Source organism: Sprattus sprattus (assembly GCF_963457725.1).
Source record: "Sprattus sprattus genome assembly, chromosome: 15".
NCBI lineage: Eukaryota > Metazoa > Chordata > Actinopteri > Clupeiformes > Clupeidae > Sprattus > Sprattus sprattus.
In genome coordinates this window covers 16,269,959-16,285,993 of record NC_137913.1, presented here as the reverse complement: position 1 = coordinate 16,285,993, position 16,035 = coordinate 16,269,959, and the positions used below count along the sequence as shown (strand labels likewise).

General features: G+C 42.7%; 1 protein-coding gene across 1 annotated transcript; it reads right to left on the bottom strand.

Moving 5' to 3' along the window:
• Positions 1-9,909: 9,909 nt before the first annotated feature.
• Positions 9,910-15,398, bottom strand: LOC308376310 (LIM domain transcription factor LMO4.1-like; the record flags this gene model as incomplete). Its single annotated transcript, XM_080852605.1, has 4 exons — positions 9,910-10,014; positions 13,601-13,759; positions 13,932-14,028; positions 15,184-15,398. 4 exons carry the CDS (start codon positions 15,396-15,398, stop codon positions 9,910-9,912), a joined length of 576 nt encoding a protein of 191 aa, XP_080708731.1.
• Positions 15,399-16,035: the final 637 nt, after the last annotated feature.

Sequence of the window (16,035 nt, the reverse complement as noted above, 5' to 3'; positions counted from 1 at the left end):
CAGGTGTGCAAAGCTCATTAAGAGCAAGTGCGTGTTTCACACCTGCTCCCTACACTTGATTGTGCGCCATGCACACTCTTGATTGGAAATCCCTGATGCTTACACTTAATTGGTTGAAAATACTAACGCCACAGAACATATCTTTTGACTTAAACAATCACTACCTATTTGGTATACTGTAGGTATGCGGCCATTATCACATATACAAAACCAGTTTGCTAGATAACTCTCATGCTAACTTGCATTTGTCGCTAACTTTACCCATTTCTCCAAAACTGCATACAACTTCCTTTTCTTTTTGGCATCATCTTGTCTTGCACCTGCATGACATATGTAAAGTGTAAAATATGAATCTAATATATTCCTGGTCTTTAAGGTAGTGGTTTGAGGCTGTTAGATGTCATATACACTACTCCTTCCAAATCAGTTTTATGATCTACAAGTTTAGTACTGGTTTAAAATAACATACTATTCATACTTTCACAAATTCTGTGTTCATGCTTTTAAGAAATCTCCACCGGTTACCTTGGTTCTCAGAAAGAAAGAGTGCTTACTAGTCAGCCACTTCATGTGGGATGCTGGATAAGAACTCAAGTCCAGGCCTAGATACACATTGTGTTTGCTGAGCACTGGTAAAAAAAAAAAAAAAAGCACACTTCAGAGGAATAGCTAAAAGAAACAGGTCACTTCATTTTAGATAATGAATTCAATCACAGAGAGTGGAAAGTCAAAGGGGAGAGAAAAGTGGGTTATAAAGGCCAGATCTCACCTCAAGTGAGTAGAAATTGGGACATAGATAACCTCAGCCAGGAATGTTCCAGGAAATTAGGGGATTATGAGTCAAGTGAATATTGAGGTGGGCAGCCCAGTGTGTTTGAGTGGCCTAGTAGTACTTTGAGGTCTGAAACTGAAGTAGGATATGCTTGTTGATTCCATAGACAATAAAAGCCTATTATGAAGTTAACGTTATGTCATGTTTCTTTAAGTTCTTACTATTAAAATATGAGTTTTGTACAAAAGACGTACCTGTAATACGAGGTGGATGGAACATATAGCAGCATGTTGCCAAGACTAATGACATTTTCTGAAGTGAAAAATGCATCTGCTAATGATGTGGCTAAGTTTCAGCACCACACTTCTCTACTGGTGGCATGTAAGGTGTGAATGTCTCATTACCAAAGAGATAATGTGTGAAATAGACATCAAAATTATTTTTGTCTTCAAGCCTGTGATTTACTCATTTATTTAATGTAATATCTCCCCCCTCTTTACACTGATACAGGTGAGACTGTAACTACAACAAAGAGAACAGCGGCCGACTTTGGGCCGGATCTGGGATACAGCTGTGCCACACCAGAACGGGATCAGAGCGGCTTTTGCCCCCTAATCCTTGCCATCAGTGTCTGCGCAGTTCAGAAGGAGCTAAGAATAACCCCTGTACCACACCAGCTCATTCTGCTAGGCCCGTCGTCAACCAGGGAGGTGAAGCTAATTAGCAAAACCAGCTGGTGTTTGGCTGACATGAGAACCTGCTTTCAGTGGCACATGGTTTGACACCAGACTGTTAAGTTTTGATTGACTGTCAGAAAGGCTTTCTCTCTGTGTCAAGGCACCATTAAGGAATAGTTATTAGGGATATGGTCTCATAGACACCCTCCCTGCACATTCTCACATACAGATATTGCTGCCATTGCAAATTTAACATAACAACGGTGAAAAAAATTCAAATTCTATTCATTTTTCATAAATGATTGGTACATTCTATCCTGTTTTGCCTTTTACATCTTCCCTCAGCTCTGAGGGTCTTGAAGGTGAACTCAAGTTACTGTAAATCGCTGAGTGCAAGCGGGTTATGAAAGGAGAAGCTTTGGGCCGTGTAGAGGAATGCAGACATGGCGCCGCCTCCTCCGTGCCCCCTCTCTTTCTTCTAATCACTCTCGCCATCGCTCCTCAGCTCTCCTCTGAGTACCTTGACTCCTTTTGTGATGGTCCACTTCACCTTTGTCGTAAACAATGCCCCCTCAGCTCTCCTCAGTTCTCCTCTGCACACCTCTGCACGTCCTCTGCGCCTCCTCTCTTGTTCTCTTTCACTTTATAGTCTCTGGGTCCATCTTGGGCTGCTCCATCTCAGCAGCAACAAATATGCACCACATGTACTCCTATTTATCATAAAACCAATGTCTCGTTCATTTTTTGGTCCAGTAAGAATAAAAGACACATGTTTGAACTATTTTAGTTTGATACTATGATTATTCTTTAATGTTACATGTGTAAAAGATTGTATGAAATACTTAAAAGTGTGTTCACTTGATTTTAATGTGACGCATAGAGTACACCCGTCACAGCAGAAAAAAAAGAGTGATTGACAACGGTGAAAGAGAACAAATGATGTTTGTGAGTCAAGAAGTTTTAAGGTTATGATGCTCGCCTGAGACACAGAAGGCCCATGCTGAATGGCTAAGTTGAGCTGTGAGCGCTGTGAGTTCTTAGCGAAACTACCGCTAATTGTCCCTGCAAAGCTAATCAGCTCAGCCGGTCTGAAGCGGAGCGGAAAGACGGGGCAATTTTCACATTAGAACAGCGGCAGAAATAGAGAGGGAGTCAAAGGGGAGCACAGATCTGAGCTCTCCCGAGACAACTGCAGATGGCTTCATCTCTGAGCTCACAAAAAGAAAAAAAAAACGAACAGAGAGGGGGGGTGGGGTGCATGCACACAGGAAACGACACACATGGACTTGCACACACTAAAAGACTGATAGTGCACCTTTCCTCTTGCATACATTTAGTTATTCATATGAAGTATGTATGCATTCTGCTGCTACTGTCCATTCAACTCATGATTATATAGGAAAACAGAAATACAGAAAATGATGATGATGATGATGATGATGATGATGATACAGAAAAAGGAAAGAGTGGGACAGAGGAAAAGAGAGGGAGGTGTATTTACAATAGACATCCACCCTCACTGTTTTCATTTGTTAGGTTTTCAGGACTATGATTTATCCAATTGCCATTTCAACTCATCAGTGGCAAATCATTGTTTATGTAAGGGGCTTTTATGTCCACACATCCTGTAGCGATGTCTTGATTGTATGATCATTTACTGTGCCATTGTCAGAAGGCTTCATCTTCAAACAACAGACTTCAAGAAATGCAAAGCCATCGCCTATCATCATATCAAGGAATGTAAGATCTCCTTTCCCCTTCAGTTCTTAAGTATACCTATTTGTACTTAGTGCTACAACATGAACACCACAGCATCAGTCTTGAGTAGATTTTACAAAATAGAAATGAATCAATGGTTATGAGAACAGGAAACCCCCCTGCCCCCATATCCCCAACATGCATGCACGCACACATAAACACACACATAAACACACACACACACACACACACACACACACTCACACTCACACACACACACACACACACACACACACACACACACACACACACACACTCACACACTCACACACACACACACTGTCTCTTTGGCTATCAGTGCAGTCATCTGTAATCGTACTGCATGGAGTCTGCCGTCTGGCTCCACAAGGCTTATCAGTGTTCCTCAATGACTTAAGCAGTTATGAGCAAGCACTCACACACACACACTCATGCATACGCAAACTAACAAACAAACAGAGCCATTAATTCTAAGAGGGAAAACACAGACATAAACATCTGAGAGAAGAACACATAAAGTGAGAGTTACTACATACTTTCTAGTGGAAAACAGCATTCGGTCATGGTGAAAAATGTTTTTTAGCACCCAATGTTTGTCTTGAGTATGTTCTGCGATCTTTAGAGAATGCTTGTCCCCTTCAAACAACCAATGTCATAACACTGAATGGAAGGATTTGGTATACAAGGCCACATGTTTTTTTCATTAATAGTTCTCTGTGAACTTTCACCTCTCCTTTTGCTCTTCTAGGAGCTTCTCTGAAGTGTGTTTTCTGCTCCCTGTTTAGGCTCTGAAACTATGAACTAGTTCCTGTAGATCAGTATCACACACTAACAGATGTGAAGGCAAGCACCCACAGAGACAGAGAAAGACAGTGTAGAGAGATTTCGTAATGTACTCATTTCATAATGCTCAATGTCCTTGTTATTAGAACAAAACTGGCTGTTGCATAGTTTTAAAAGCAGCTTTTCATTAGGAATAACAATAGATTGAATTGCATAAATGGAGACGCTGTTGTGTAAACAAAAGTGTTGTCATTTTCTTATTAAAGTCAGTGATCTGATTGAACATGGGAATTTGGTTAATTGCTTCAAGACAAAGACACTGTTGCAAAAATGATTTACAGAAATTGAATTGCATTTCCATAATTTGGGCTTAATTGAGTCTAACTGAATTGTTTTGCCAAACGGGGCATTATATGCTGTTGTGTGTTTTTTTCCCCCCACATGCACGTATAAATACACATCTAATTCACATGAATATACACACATACACTTATGCATTCTATCTCTCTCTCTCTCAGACACACACACACACACACAAATACACACATCTCCAATGATCCATTCTCTCACACACTCATACACACAAATGTTTAATTATTGGGTATTATAGATTATGCATGCATGCAAATTATATATTTAATTACCCATATGAATAATGCTCTTAAAAACACAAAACAGTGCATGTCCAATGCATTTAATACATCACCATCCCTGTTTTCTCCCTCGTCTCTAACGTGAGGTCATGTTTCCCTGTGCAGATCAAGTTGAGAGGTAAAAATATAGTAAGTTAACAAATGCCAAAAGGAATTGGTGAATTTAGCTCCTGTTTTGTAGTAGGTTCTGAAAATCTGAGAAATGCGACTGTAATGTGGTCATTTTCCATCTGCTTGTGAGCTTTGTTTATTTGCCCGTGGTCAATCCTGCTTGCCGACAGCTGTGTTGCAAAATAGTTTTACTCTGTTTTCTGCCCAACAGACAGAGAGGGATTCTGAGAGATCTGGAGAGAGTGCACACCGAAACCACAAACCGGAGGCTGATGTTTTAAAAAAGCAGGTAGGATCCTTTTGTCCATCAGCGCAGCTTGCATATATGCTATACACATGAGGTCCCTGTGCTCCCCGTCCGTCTTTGATTCTCTCTTTCAATCTGTTTTCTCTCTCTTCGTTTCATCATTTTTTCCTTTGTCTCATTCTCCCTGTAGCTGCCATGACCATAACACACTTACACAAACACACACTCTCTCACACACATTCACACACACTTTCTCACACACACACACACACAAACACAACATACACACACAAACACACACACACACACACACACACACACACACACACACACACACTCACACACACTCACACACAGTCACACAACACACACACACACACACACACACACACACACACACACACACACACACACACACACACACACACACACACACACACAAACACACACCCACACACCCACACACACACACACACACACACACACACACACACACACACACACACACACAAACACACACACAAACACACTCTCACACAGGCACACAAATATAGATACACACATTCAATGCCTTTTAGCCCCTTCATTGTGTGAGCGTACAGGTGTGTGGGGGATGATAACAGAGAGAGGGCCTCTGTGGTTCACTAAGGTGGAGCCCTGAGAGAGATAGAGAGAGAAAAGAGAGCGTGATAGAGGGAGGGAGTGATACAGGGAGAGAGGAGGAGAGAGAGAGTGCTCTGCCCTGGCATTTACTGAGCTGGCTGGCACTCCCAGCCGAGGGCAGCACCTCCACTCTTTATCATCCAGCCCGAGCACAGAGCTGAGGCTCACCCACAGACAGCCCCTTCAGTGAGGGTGAGGGGGGGAGGTGGCAGTGGCATCTGTCTGGGAGAGATCCGGTCTGCGCTCCGCTTTGCTCTGACTCTTCCAGTGAACCCAGTTCAACCTCTGGCTTTGGGCAGAGCTAGGGTTTGAGCACTCCTCGCCCTCCTTTGCTTCCTCGCCCTCTCCCTTTGAAGTGATATCTGCCTCTAAAATGCCACACCACAAACTGACATTTCTGCAGTCGGCACACAGATTCCATCAGCCATCTAAACCAAGCCACCAATTTGAGCGGAAACGAGAGCGGGAAAGAAACACACAAAAAAAACACAGCTCGATTTAGTTGTCTGACTTCTCTGGCAGAAATGTGTTACTCAGATAAAGCCATGTGTTGTGTGGAGCCTCGCAACAACCCTGTGTTTTTAAGGTAACCATCCACGCGTGGCTGAGCACGAGTGCAAGTCTGTGTTGTTGTGATAAAGTAGCCTCGGTGAGGTAAAATTAGAAACAGCTCAGCCTTAAGGGCGCACATTTCCCTCCCAGACAGTTTGCATTAAACATAGAATCGTTTCGCTCTTGTTTTCATTCCTAAACACTTCATGCATAGACTTTGAGTGTTTGTTTTTCTTCTTTTATTTAATGTATTTGTTCCGTAAAAGGCTTGATGTGAGTGCAGGCCTTTGGCACTGTAACAAAATATGATATAAATAGGATTTGAAATTACGATTTAGAAACGGTATGAAGAACTGAAGAATGAAAACATGTGTGTGTGTGTGTGTGTGTGTGTGTGTGTGTGTGTGTGTGTGTGTGTGTGTGTGTGTGTGTGTGTGTGTGTGTGTGTGTGTGTGAGCCTATGAGTATTATAAATGTGAGGCAGTCAGTAGTTGGGTGTAAAGGGTGTTTTTTCTGCATCTGTTCCTCACTAAAGGGTGCTAATGAATGCACCAGGTCCACCTGGACCACGTATGAAAGAGAGAGAGAGAGAGAGAGAGAGAGAGAGAGAGAGAGAGAGAGAGAGAGAGGGAGAGAAAGAGAAAGAGAGAGAGGGCAGACTAACTGGCTTGCAGCAGCTCAGACAGGAAAGCTGGTCCCTACCACCAAAGTAGTGGAGCAATTTACTGAATGGGTTTTTAAGAAAATGCAGGACATGCTCATGTGAAGCACAGAGAGAGAGGGGGATGGGGTGGAGGGGAAACTAAAGATGGCTCAAATCCGGTAAACAGATGGATCTGTACTTTAAATACAAAAGAGTGAAAGTATACATCATTTATATAGACACACACAATTCTGTTTTACTGATTATATGCAATGCCATATGGCCTTCTTGATTGCCATATCATACAACGGGGTTGTGTCCTCTGTAATAGGCTGTAACACCCTTCTGTGCATAATTTTATGTGAACGATTTATATTTTAACCATTTGCTCCATGTTTTTGTTCCTCAAAGCCCTAAAATATTCTCTTAAGACAGTTGTGCTGAATCTAGATTTTCATAGATTTAAATATCTCTATATTAATGTATACAGACAAAATCTGACAGCCATTTTATTAAGTATAGTATATTTACAGCATAGTCATCATCATGCTGAGAGTATGTAAAGTCAAGCTGGACCAACTTGAAATTTTTAACTTGGTCCCTTAGATAAAAGGTAGCCCCCCCCCCCCTCCTTTCCCATCCGTGCTGATGCTGGGTGGATTTAAATGTATTGTGCCCCGGGGTGTACCTGTATGATGTCATGGGGGCATCTCTACTTCTCTCCCTCCCTCCCCTGTACAGGGTGTGGGGGGGGGGGGATCTCTCCTTCTCTCCCTCCTTCTCTCCCCAGTGCAGATTGGGGCATCTCTTCTTCTCTCCCTACCTCCCTCCCCGGTACAGATTGGGGGCATCTCTTCTTCTCTCCCTACCTCCCTCCCCGGTGAAGAGTGGGGGGGGGGGCATCTGTGGAGTCTGACTAGCGCTCAGGTCCCCCGGCAGTGAAACAGAGGAGCATCTGGCATCCCTCTGGGGCTCCTCGGAGGCCTCAGCTCACTCTTGTTTTGTGGTGATACACGGTCGTCACAGACACACCTCAACATGCGTTACAGCTGCTGTGACACGACAGCCCTACTGGCTACAATACAAAGTCAAAGTCAAATGTCTGTAGCCAGCAGAAAAATGACGGTCCATACTATAGCTCATCGAGAATCACTGAGCACCAAGAACACTTGAGCATGCTTTCCATCTATGGTGGAAGTGAATGCCATCTCAATGATCTGTCCAACTTGTCCAGCGCAGCTGCCCGACTCTGGCCTGTGATGACACTTGGGCTGATCTCTACGTGTGCGCTACACTGAGCCACCCCTGCCGCAGCACGCTCCGCTCACCAACTTAAGTGCTTGTTAATTTAATATGCAAATGACTCAATTGTCAGTCTGAATGCATTTTTTAATTAAAACCACGCTAGCAAAGAGAGTGAGAAGGGGGACAGAGAGAGAGAGAGAGAGAGAGAGAGAAAGAGAGAGAGAGCGAGACAAGGGTCCACTGGGGGAGGAAGGATGTATTATGAGGTTGGAGGTGGGCGGCAGCATTATGTCAGGGCACAAAATCAAGGAAAGGTGAAAGTGAAAGGTTGCCCGTATAAATGCTCATTAGAGTCCAGTGAGACATTGTGATATACACACTGGGAGGATAAATATCAGTGGCAGAAGTACTTATCATGGGGCTCTTTCCAGAGAGCGCCGTCACTGAGATTCCCCTTGATTGTAATCTACTGGTTATGGTCACAAACCAAAGAGTGACTGACGGACCACTGTTCAAGGCCAAAGCCATTTGTACATGGACAAGGAGAAACAAACACAAACACTGGTTTGAAGCAAGAAAACAAGCGTGTCACAACAAAACAGCTACATTACCTTCCGCAAATGAGAGGTACAGAGCGGCAAGATGGAGCATAAGCGATAGACCGCAAAACTTGTGTGTGTGTGACCATTGTGTGTAACAAGCACAGTTTGTAGAGGGAAAGCGTGCTGAAGAGGTGATTGTCTCTGTTGGAGGGGGTAGGGGGGTGGGGGGTGTTAAGTCAAGAAGGAGCCCTCCATGTAGCTAATTTATTTACAGATTTAATTAGATGGATAGGGCCCTCACAGTTCTAAGAAAGAGAGGAGAAATGTTGCCAGCGTTACAGTACTTTAATTACGCTTCCCAGCTCCACATCCCTGCTCACTGACGTCTGGGGAACCAGTTAATTAAAATGCTCATTATTTTACTTTTAATTAGATCCCCCCTCTTTTGTTTCCTTTCACCATATGGCCATGTTCCGTGGTCAAATTAACGTAATTGAGCTAATTAAGCCGATCAGTTTAATTATTCAAAGAATTCTGATTGGGCAGGGAACTTATTTCTCGCTCCCTTTTCTTGTCTCTGTCTCCTTCATTCCTCCCTGTTAAGTTCGCAGTTGTCACGTTCTGTCTCTTTGTCATGGAGCTTCAAGCCTCGTCTCCAAAGCAGTGCTTCATTGTTGAAAGAAGAAGTACAATTGTGTTTCATTTAACTTGGGCAAAAATCTTTTGTGCAGGAGAAATTCCTTTTAATGCATACCTAAAGGGATGAGACATTTATTTGAGTTTCAGTGAAGAGGCGTAAATAGCAGGGGGGCGTGAGATAGACAATGCTCAGGATGGAATTGCAATGCAGTCCACTCCAGTGGCATGGCTGAACTTCAAGCACGCCGAAAGGACGACAGGTTCAGGGTCCTTATTAACATTCTTCTGACTCATTCTGAAACATTTCGGTGCGCTGGTAGCATAAACTCATTTGCTCTTGCTCATTTGCTCACAGTTGGCATCTTACTCCCTGTGCAGCTACAGTGAGAATGTGCGTTGCTAACTCAGGCCATTTCAATCTATTACAGCTGTTGTTGTTATTGTTGATGTTGTTTGTTGGTGATACAGATGTGGACAAAGATGGCTAAACTGGCCAAATGGCTTAAATGTACTGAGAAGGACTATGAACCTGAAAGTCACTTTCAATGTCATTCAGAAGGCAGGGATGCAGCATCTTTCCAACTTTCAAATATCACAAGTGATGGAGATCCATGACAGAAGATCAGATATGTTACATATAATGCATTACTCCAGAGAGGTCCTGCCCATTACCCTACACAACAAGGGGCCCTTGTTGAAGGTCTCCAGCAAGTCTTTCTTCTGCTCACAGCGTATGACCATAATTTGAACCTTTTCAGAACACATAAGCAAGGCGTGTTCAAGTTACCCAGACCCACGATAGACCAGGAAACGCATTGCATGTTATAATATATATACACACAGTATATATATATACTGTATATATACTCTATATGCACATATAGTGTTTATGCTCACATAACAAGAGACCCTCAGTCAGTGTCTCTAGCATGACCTTCTTCTCACTACTCCCTGACCTTCCCAATCCACATCTCCGCACAGTGTCCTGATTGCTAGCTCTTTTGGATACAGATCACGAGTACAGGAAAGAAAAAAGAAAAGAAAAAAACATTTCAACTTTATCATTTCTCCTTTACAAGTGAAAAGATCTTTTTCAGGATTTCTCTTCCTTCCCACCCAGCATGAGGCGTGAAAGCTGAACTAATTAGACACATTTGCATGTGTTAATATGATTAATTAGAGAATATAAACACTTTTCCATGACAGACATCGCATAGCAATCCATACACCTGGAAACTTCTGCGATAAAAGATAAAGCCTCCTGGCAAAGAGGCTTTCTCTCTGAGGCCTGCTAATTGGCATTTGAATATGCTCAGCTAATTAGTAATATGCAGATGAGGCTTGATTGGTTTGAATGCAAAGAGTAACTTGTGGCACAGTGGGATTCAAATTGTGCCGAGGTTTTTATTTCCTTACTTATCAAGATATGAAGATAATTGTAATTGTGATCATTTGCATACGTTAATGAATTTGCCTGATGCTTTTCAATCAAACGTGGAATAAATAATTGATGCCGTATCAGCACCTAGACTGGCGCATGGGACTCTTTTAATAGCTAAGCACATTATGCCAGTGCCAGTTTGATAGCTGCAACGCTAAGAAAAAGCACGTCAAGTTGCTCCTCACTTGATCTGAGACTGAGCCAGGGAAACATTTAAGACACTTTGGCTTTTTTTGATGCATACAAAAAAAAATGTCAATCACATAATATTCCAATGTTTTACTCAAAAATATCTATTCATGACTATGGAGTTATGGGGTTAAGAACACATCCAAGTTACACCACGGAGAGACCCAAAGACCCAAACATTCTTCTGTCAACTGTGTGTGACTGAAAATCTGAATTTGAAGACCCTTAACAATTCAGAGGTGTAACAAAGCTGAAGAATCCAAGTAACAAAGTGACAAAGCTGAAGCATCAAACTTGAGACATGCCAACAAATTCAAGGTCACTAAATGTGTGTGTGTGTGTGTGTGGGGGGGAGGGGTGGGCGGTTGGTGTTTGTGTAAAGAGAAAGGGGGGGTAGAGCTGTGTGGCATTTTTTAATTGCAACATGGTAAACAGTTAATGCAACTGATTGTTTTGAAGCACTGAATGGAAAAAAGTGCTGCTCCCCCTTAATTAGCCGGGCTCCAGATTAGGCCTTATTAAATTCAGACATGGGATCAGACCAAAGTTCAGCATCCCATGTGCAAATGCAGCAGAGATACCGTGCTCACAATTAATTGCTTCAGTAATGGTCAGACCTCGAGCCCTTTAATTCTATTCCTAGGGGTAATCAGTCTTTCACCACTGAGAGCTAAACTAAGGAACCAAAACGAAGAAGCTAGATCACCCCCCTCCCTCTGTTTTTCTGTCTTTGAAAAAAAAAAAAAAAACTTTTTCCCCTAGTGTGTGATGGAAATTAATACAAAGCAGATGGACTATGATTTCAAGTATTTATTTACCATTTCATAATTTCACATCATAAATAGACATCCATTTAAAAAAAGAGGATGTTACATTTGAGACAATATATTTCCAATGTAGCACACAATACCATTATAAAAAAATATTTACAGGTCATTCCACCTCAGAACTCTGAAGATGCATTAAGTCAACAGACTCGATATATATATTAAAAAAAATACCCTGAAAACAAACTCAAGAAAAAGGAAGAAAAAAAATTAATGAATGGCTTTTTGTTTAGATCTTCCAAAGTCTGTACTGTATACATGAAACTGACAGTTCTGCATCACACAAAGGGATGGACAAATGGGCTGGCTTATGACAGACAGAAAATGCAGAATTTGTCACATCTGCAGACCTGACAATGTGTATTTTCAGTGATTATCATATTTAGTCAATATACATAGCTCCAGAGAGGCAATGCTGAATAAAAAGCATCCGATATACTTGATGCACTTGTGGTTAGTTGAAGTCTGTATTTTGCTGAGCTGCACATATCATGTGTTGTACCTTTAAAAAATAAAGGGATCCATAGACACAGGGAGAATCCATGGACCATAAATGTCAAGAACATCAGTAGTCGATACTGAGGGTTTCTCTAGAAAAGAAGTGCATGATGGGGAGGAACATGTTGACCGGTCAATTACTTCTGCCCTTTCAGCAGACCTGGGAAGATAAGGGAAAACGTTACGTGAATCATTTGCAAAGGCCATATCTCTGCACAGGACAGTTGATCAGAGAACAGAGTGACATTCAGCTTACATGTCTGCTTGAGATCAATATCTCATTGCTTTCAAACGTTACAGTCAAATAACCGAGCACATTTCTGAACCCAGTCAGGGTGGAGAGCGGCCTACAATGTGTGCCCCAGGTGGGCTGCTTCCATAGGAAAGGAACCGGTAAGGATGAACCAATTGTGTGTGGAAGTCGGATTGAAGAATGGAGTGATGAGCATGTTAAAAACACTTGGGCCTGACACTTTCCCTCATGAATTCTAACTTCAGGTCAAAGCACTGTCCCTGTTGGAACAGGAATCCAATTAACACATTAAAAAAAGGTGCCCTACAACTCCCCAACACTCACTGGAAATAACCCATATTCCTCAAGTAAAGGTGCCCTACAACTCCCCAACACTCACTGGAAATAACCCATAATCCTCAAGTAAAGGTGCCCTACAACTCCCCAACACTCACTGGAAATAACCCATAATCCTAAAGTAAAGGTGCCCTACAACTCCCCAACACTCACTGGAAATAACCCATAATCCTCAAGTTAAGGTGCCCTACAACTCCCCAACACTCACTGGAAATAACCCATAATCCTCAAGTAAAGGTGCCCTACAACTCCCCAACACTCACTGGAAATAACCCATAATCCTCAAGTAAAGTTCCCTACAACTCTCCAACACTCACTGGAAATAACCCATAATCCTCAAGTAAAGGTGCCCTACAACTCCCCAACACTCACTGGAAATAACCCATATTCCTCAAGTAAAGGTGCCCTACAACTCCCCAACACTCACTGGAAATAACCCATAATCCTCAAGTAAAGGTGCCCTACAACTCCCCAACACTCACTGGAAATAACCCATAATCCTCAAGTAAAGGTGCCCTACAACTCCCCAACACTCACTGGAAATAACCCATAATCCTCAAGTAAAGGTGCCCTACAACTCCCTGACACTCGCTGGAATTAGCCAAGCTGGCAAAGCTCGGCCTCAGCACAGACCCATGTGGTAGAGTCACTTGATTCGGGGCTACACCCCGATAGCTTTTTGTTCTTCAGTCAGCGACAGCTGGATTGGCATCAGGGACACCGTACATTTAAGAGGATTTGGATCCAGCCCTGGAGGCTGTTTAGTTTTGAGTGAGCGGTGGGTGTTTTCACCTTTTGATCAGGTAGCACAGGGTTGCTCTGAAGGGGCTGCAGGTGACTGCTCAGCATGGGCCCTCCGGGACGGTCATGCTCACAAAAGATGGCACCGTTCACGTAGTGGAAGCGATCACCAGGCATCAGCCGATTTCGGCACGTGGCACAGGAGAAGCACTGCAACAAACAAACACAGCCAGTGAGTGACACCCCATGCAAAGTCATTTGAACTTTACAGAGCACATATCTAGTCTAGACTGGTCTAATCTAGTAATTTTACTATGATTTATGGTGATGGCAAAGTTAATAATGTTCATGTTGCTTCTGAGAAACATATTTTGAGGCTTACCTTGAGATGGTAGACATTGCCCTGTGCCCTCATCACCATCTCACTGGGAGGAATGGATTGTCCACAAGCACTGCATGCTCCTGTATTACCAAAAAGCCTGTAAGGGAAATACCAAATGCACACACACATGCACACATAGATTAATGTTGAGCAAAGGGTTCCATTTTTTGTGCTACAAGGCAAAGGGTTGTGAATGACCAGTTGATATGAACAGAGATACAGGTTCATCACCTATGAGTTTAACTGTACCTTCCTTTTATTTTTTAGGAACTTGCAAAATCCAAAATGGAAGAACAAGTCCAGATATCCCAGCATTTAGTAAAGGAACGTTTATAGATATAACACATTGACTTTGAATGGTCACAGTCAGATTGAGCAGAAAAAAAACTGACAGAAAACAACTCAGTGAGAAGGACATTTCAGTGGAACTGACATATAGGCCAGTGATAACACATACAGCTAGAGTTACTATACAGTGTTATACAATTCAGACAGAAATGCTTTGCAGATACTTTTGACCACCGGCATAACATTTATCTTTTTCATTTAAAACTGCTGTTCAGTCAGAGACTGGTAATTGACTTTTCCCATGCTAAACATGGACTACTGTATATTCCAATGCCATTGACAATACAATTCTGATACAATTGCCTGTGTTATTGTCTGCAAAGGCAACAGCAACATGGACACCCTTCTCTAACTAATGCACTCTGAATAACACATTCAAAAGTATACCTATTCTAGCTATTGCTTATTCAAAAGGTGAATTGCATTCTAATACAAGGGAGATAGATTTGCAATCTTATTTGCAATGGAAAATAACTTGTGTCCCTTTCACTTCATCTAGTTATGGCCAGTGCATCTCTTCAGCTGTATTCCCCTTCCTGCTTTATGTAATGACCACTTGTTATAAATATTCAATTTGGCACAATACCCCTTTATTTAATCTGCATAAAGGAACTCGGTACTGGGGTCTCAGTAGACTACAACTGATTCATCTCATTACGGTTATGGTCCTTTGAAGTACATGGTGCAGGAAACAGTTTCAATGACTGCAGGATCTCTTGGAACCTTTTCGATAAGAGTCTATCAGATGTTAGCTTCAACTAAACCTGACAGATTAGCAGGACTTTTACTTCTTAGTATGTTCCTCCAAGTAAGGAGAAGGGTTCATGTACATCTATTATTCGGAGCGCACATAAAGTTCCACAACATCATCATCACCCATAACCACTGTAGACCCAGGCCTCACCTGATGTAGTCGCTTCTGCAGAGGATCATGCCACCCTTGCTGTAGCAGGTGCTCCCAATCTCTCCCAGCTGGGCCTGGCAGCAGGAGCACTTCAGGCAGCGTGTGTGCCAGTACCTCTCCATGGAGAAGAGCAGGAAGCGGTCGGCTATCCGGCCCCCGCATCCCGAGCACGACCTGGGGGGAGCCCCTCCGCCAGGCACCTGGCTGTTCACCATGGCAGAGCTGTGGAATCGATCACAGAGCTATTACAGCGTCCACTGCGCTCCAACTCACGTCGCTTTTCTATTTATAACCTCCAGGTAGCATCACAGCAGGTCTCACAATATAGCTCCCAGCTAGTTTGCGTTTTTGCATAGGCACTGCTTGTTAAGGAAGAGAGCACACAAGCACATTTTGGCTGAAAAAAAAAAAACATGTAGCAAATACAGAAAAGATGCCGTGGCAAATGACAGCGTAACATATCCAAAGAGGCAAATGTGTTTGGTCAATATAGACAAGATACTGATTCGTCCATCATAACTGTTCACAGTGCCGAGGGCATCACAATGGTGTGCAGGAACATTCCCATATTACCACCTTGTTCATAACCAACAAACGACGAAGAAACAAGAACCACCAGAGGTTACTCAGCCTTGCCCTTTGCCATTTTACCTTTCGCCCTTGAAAGCCACAGATCTGGCATTAAATGAATCATTTCTGTAATGGAAATCATCAGGAATGTTCTCCAAAATTGCAGTCTACTAACTTGACAATGGAGGTAGAAAACAAAAAGCTTTTGAGAAGGGAGTGGGTAGATGCAGTGGCGGACCTAGTCATTTGGGGGCCTAAGGCGAAAACATAGCCAGGGGCCCT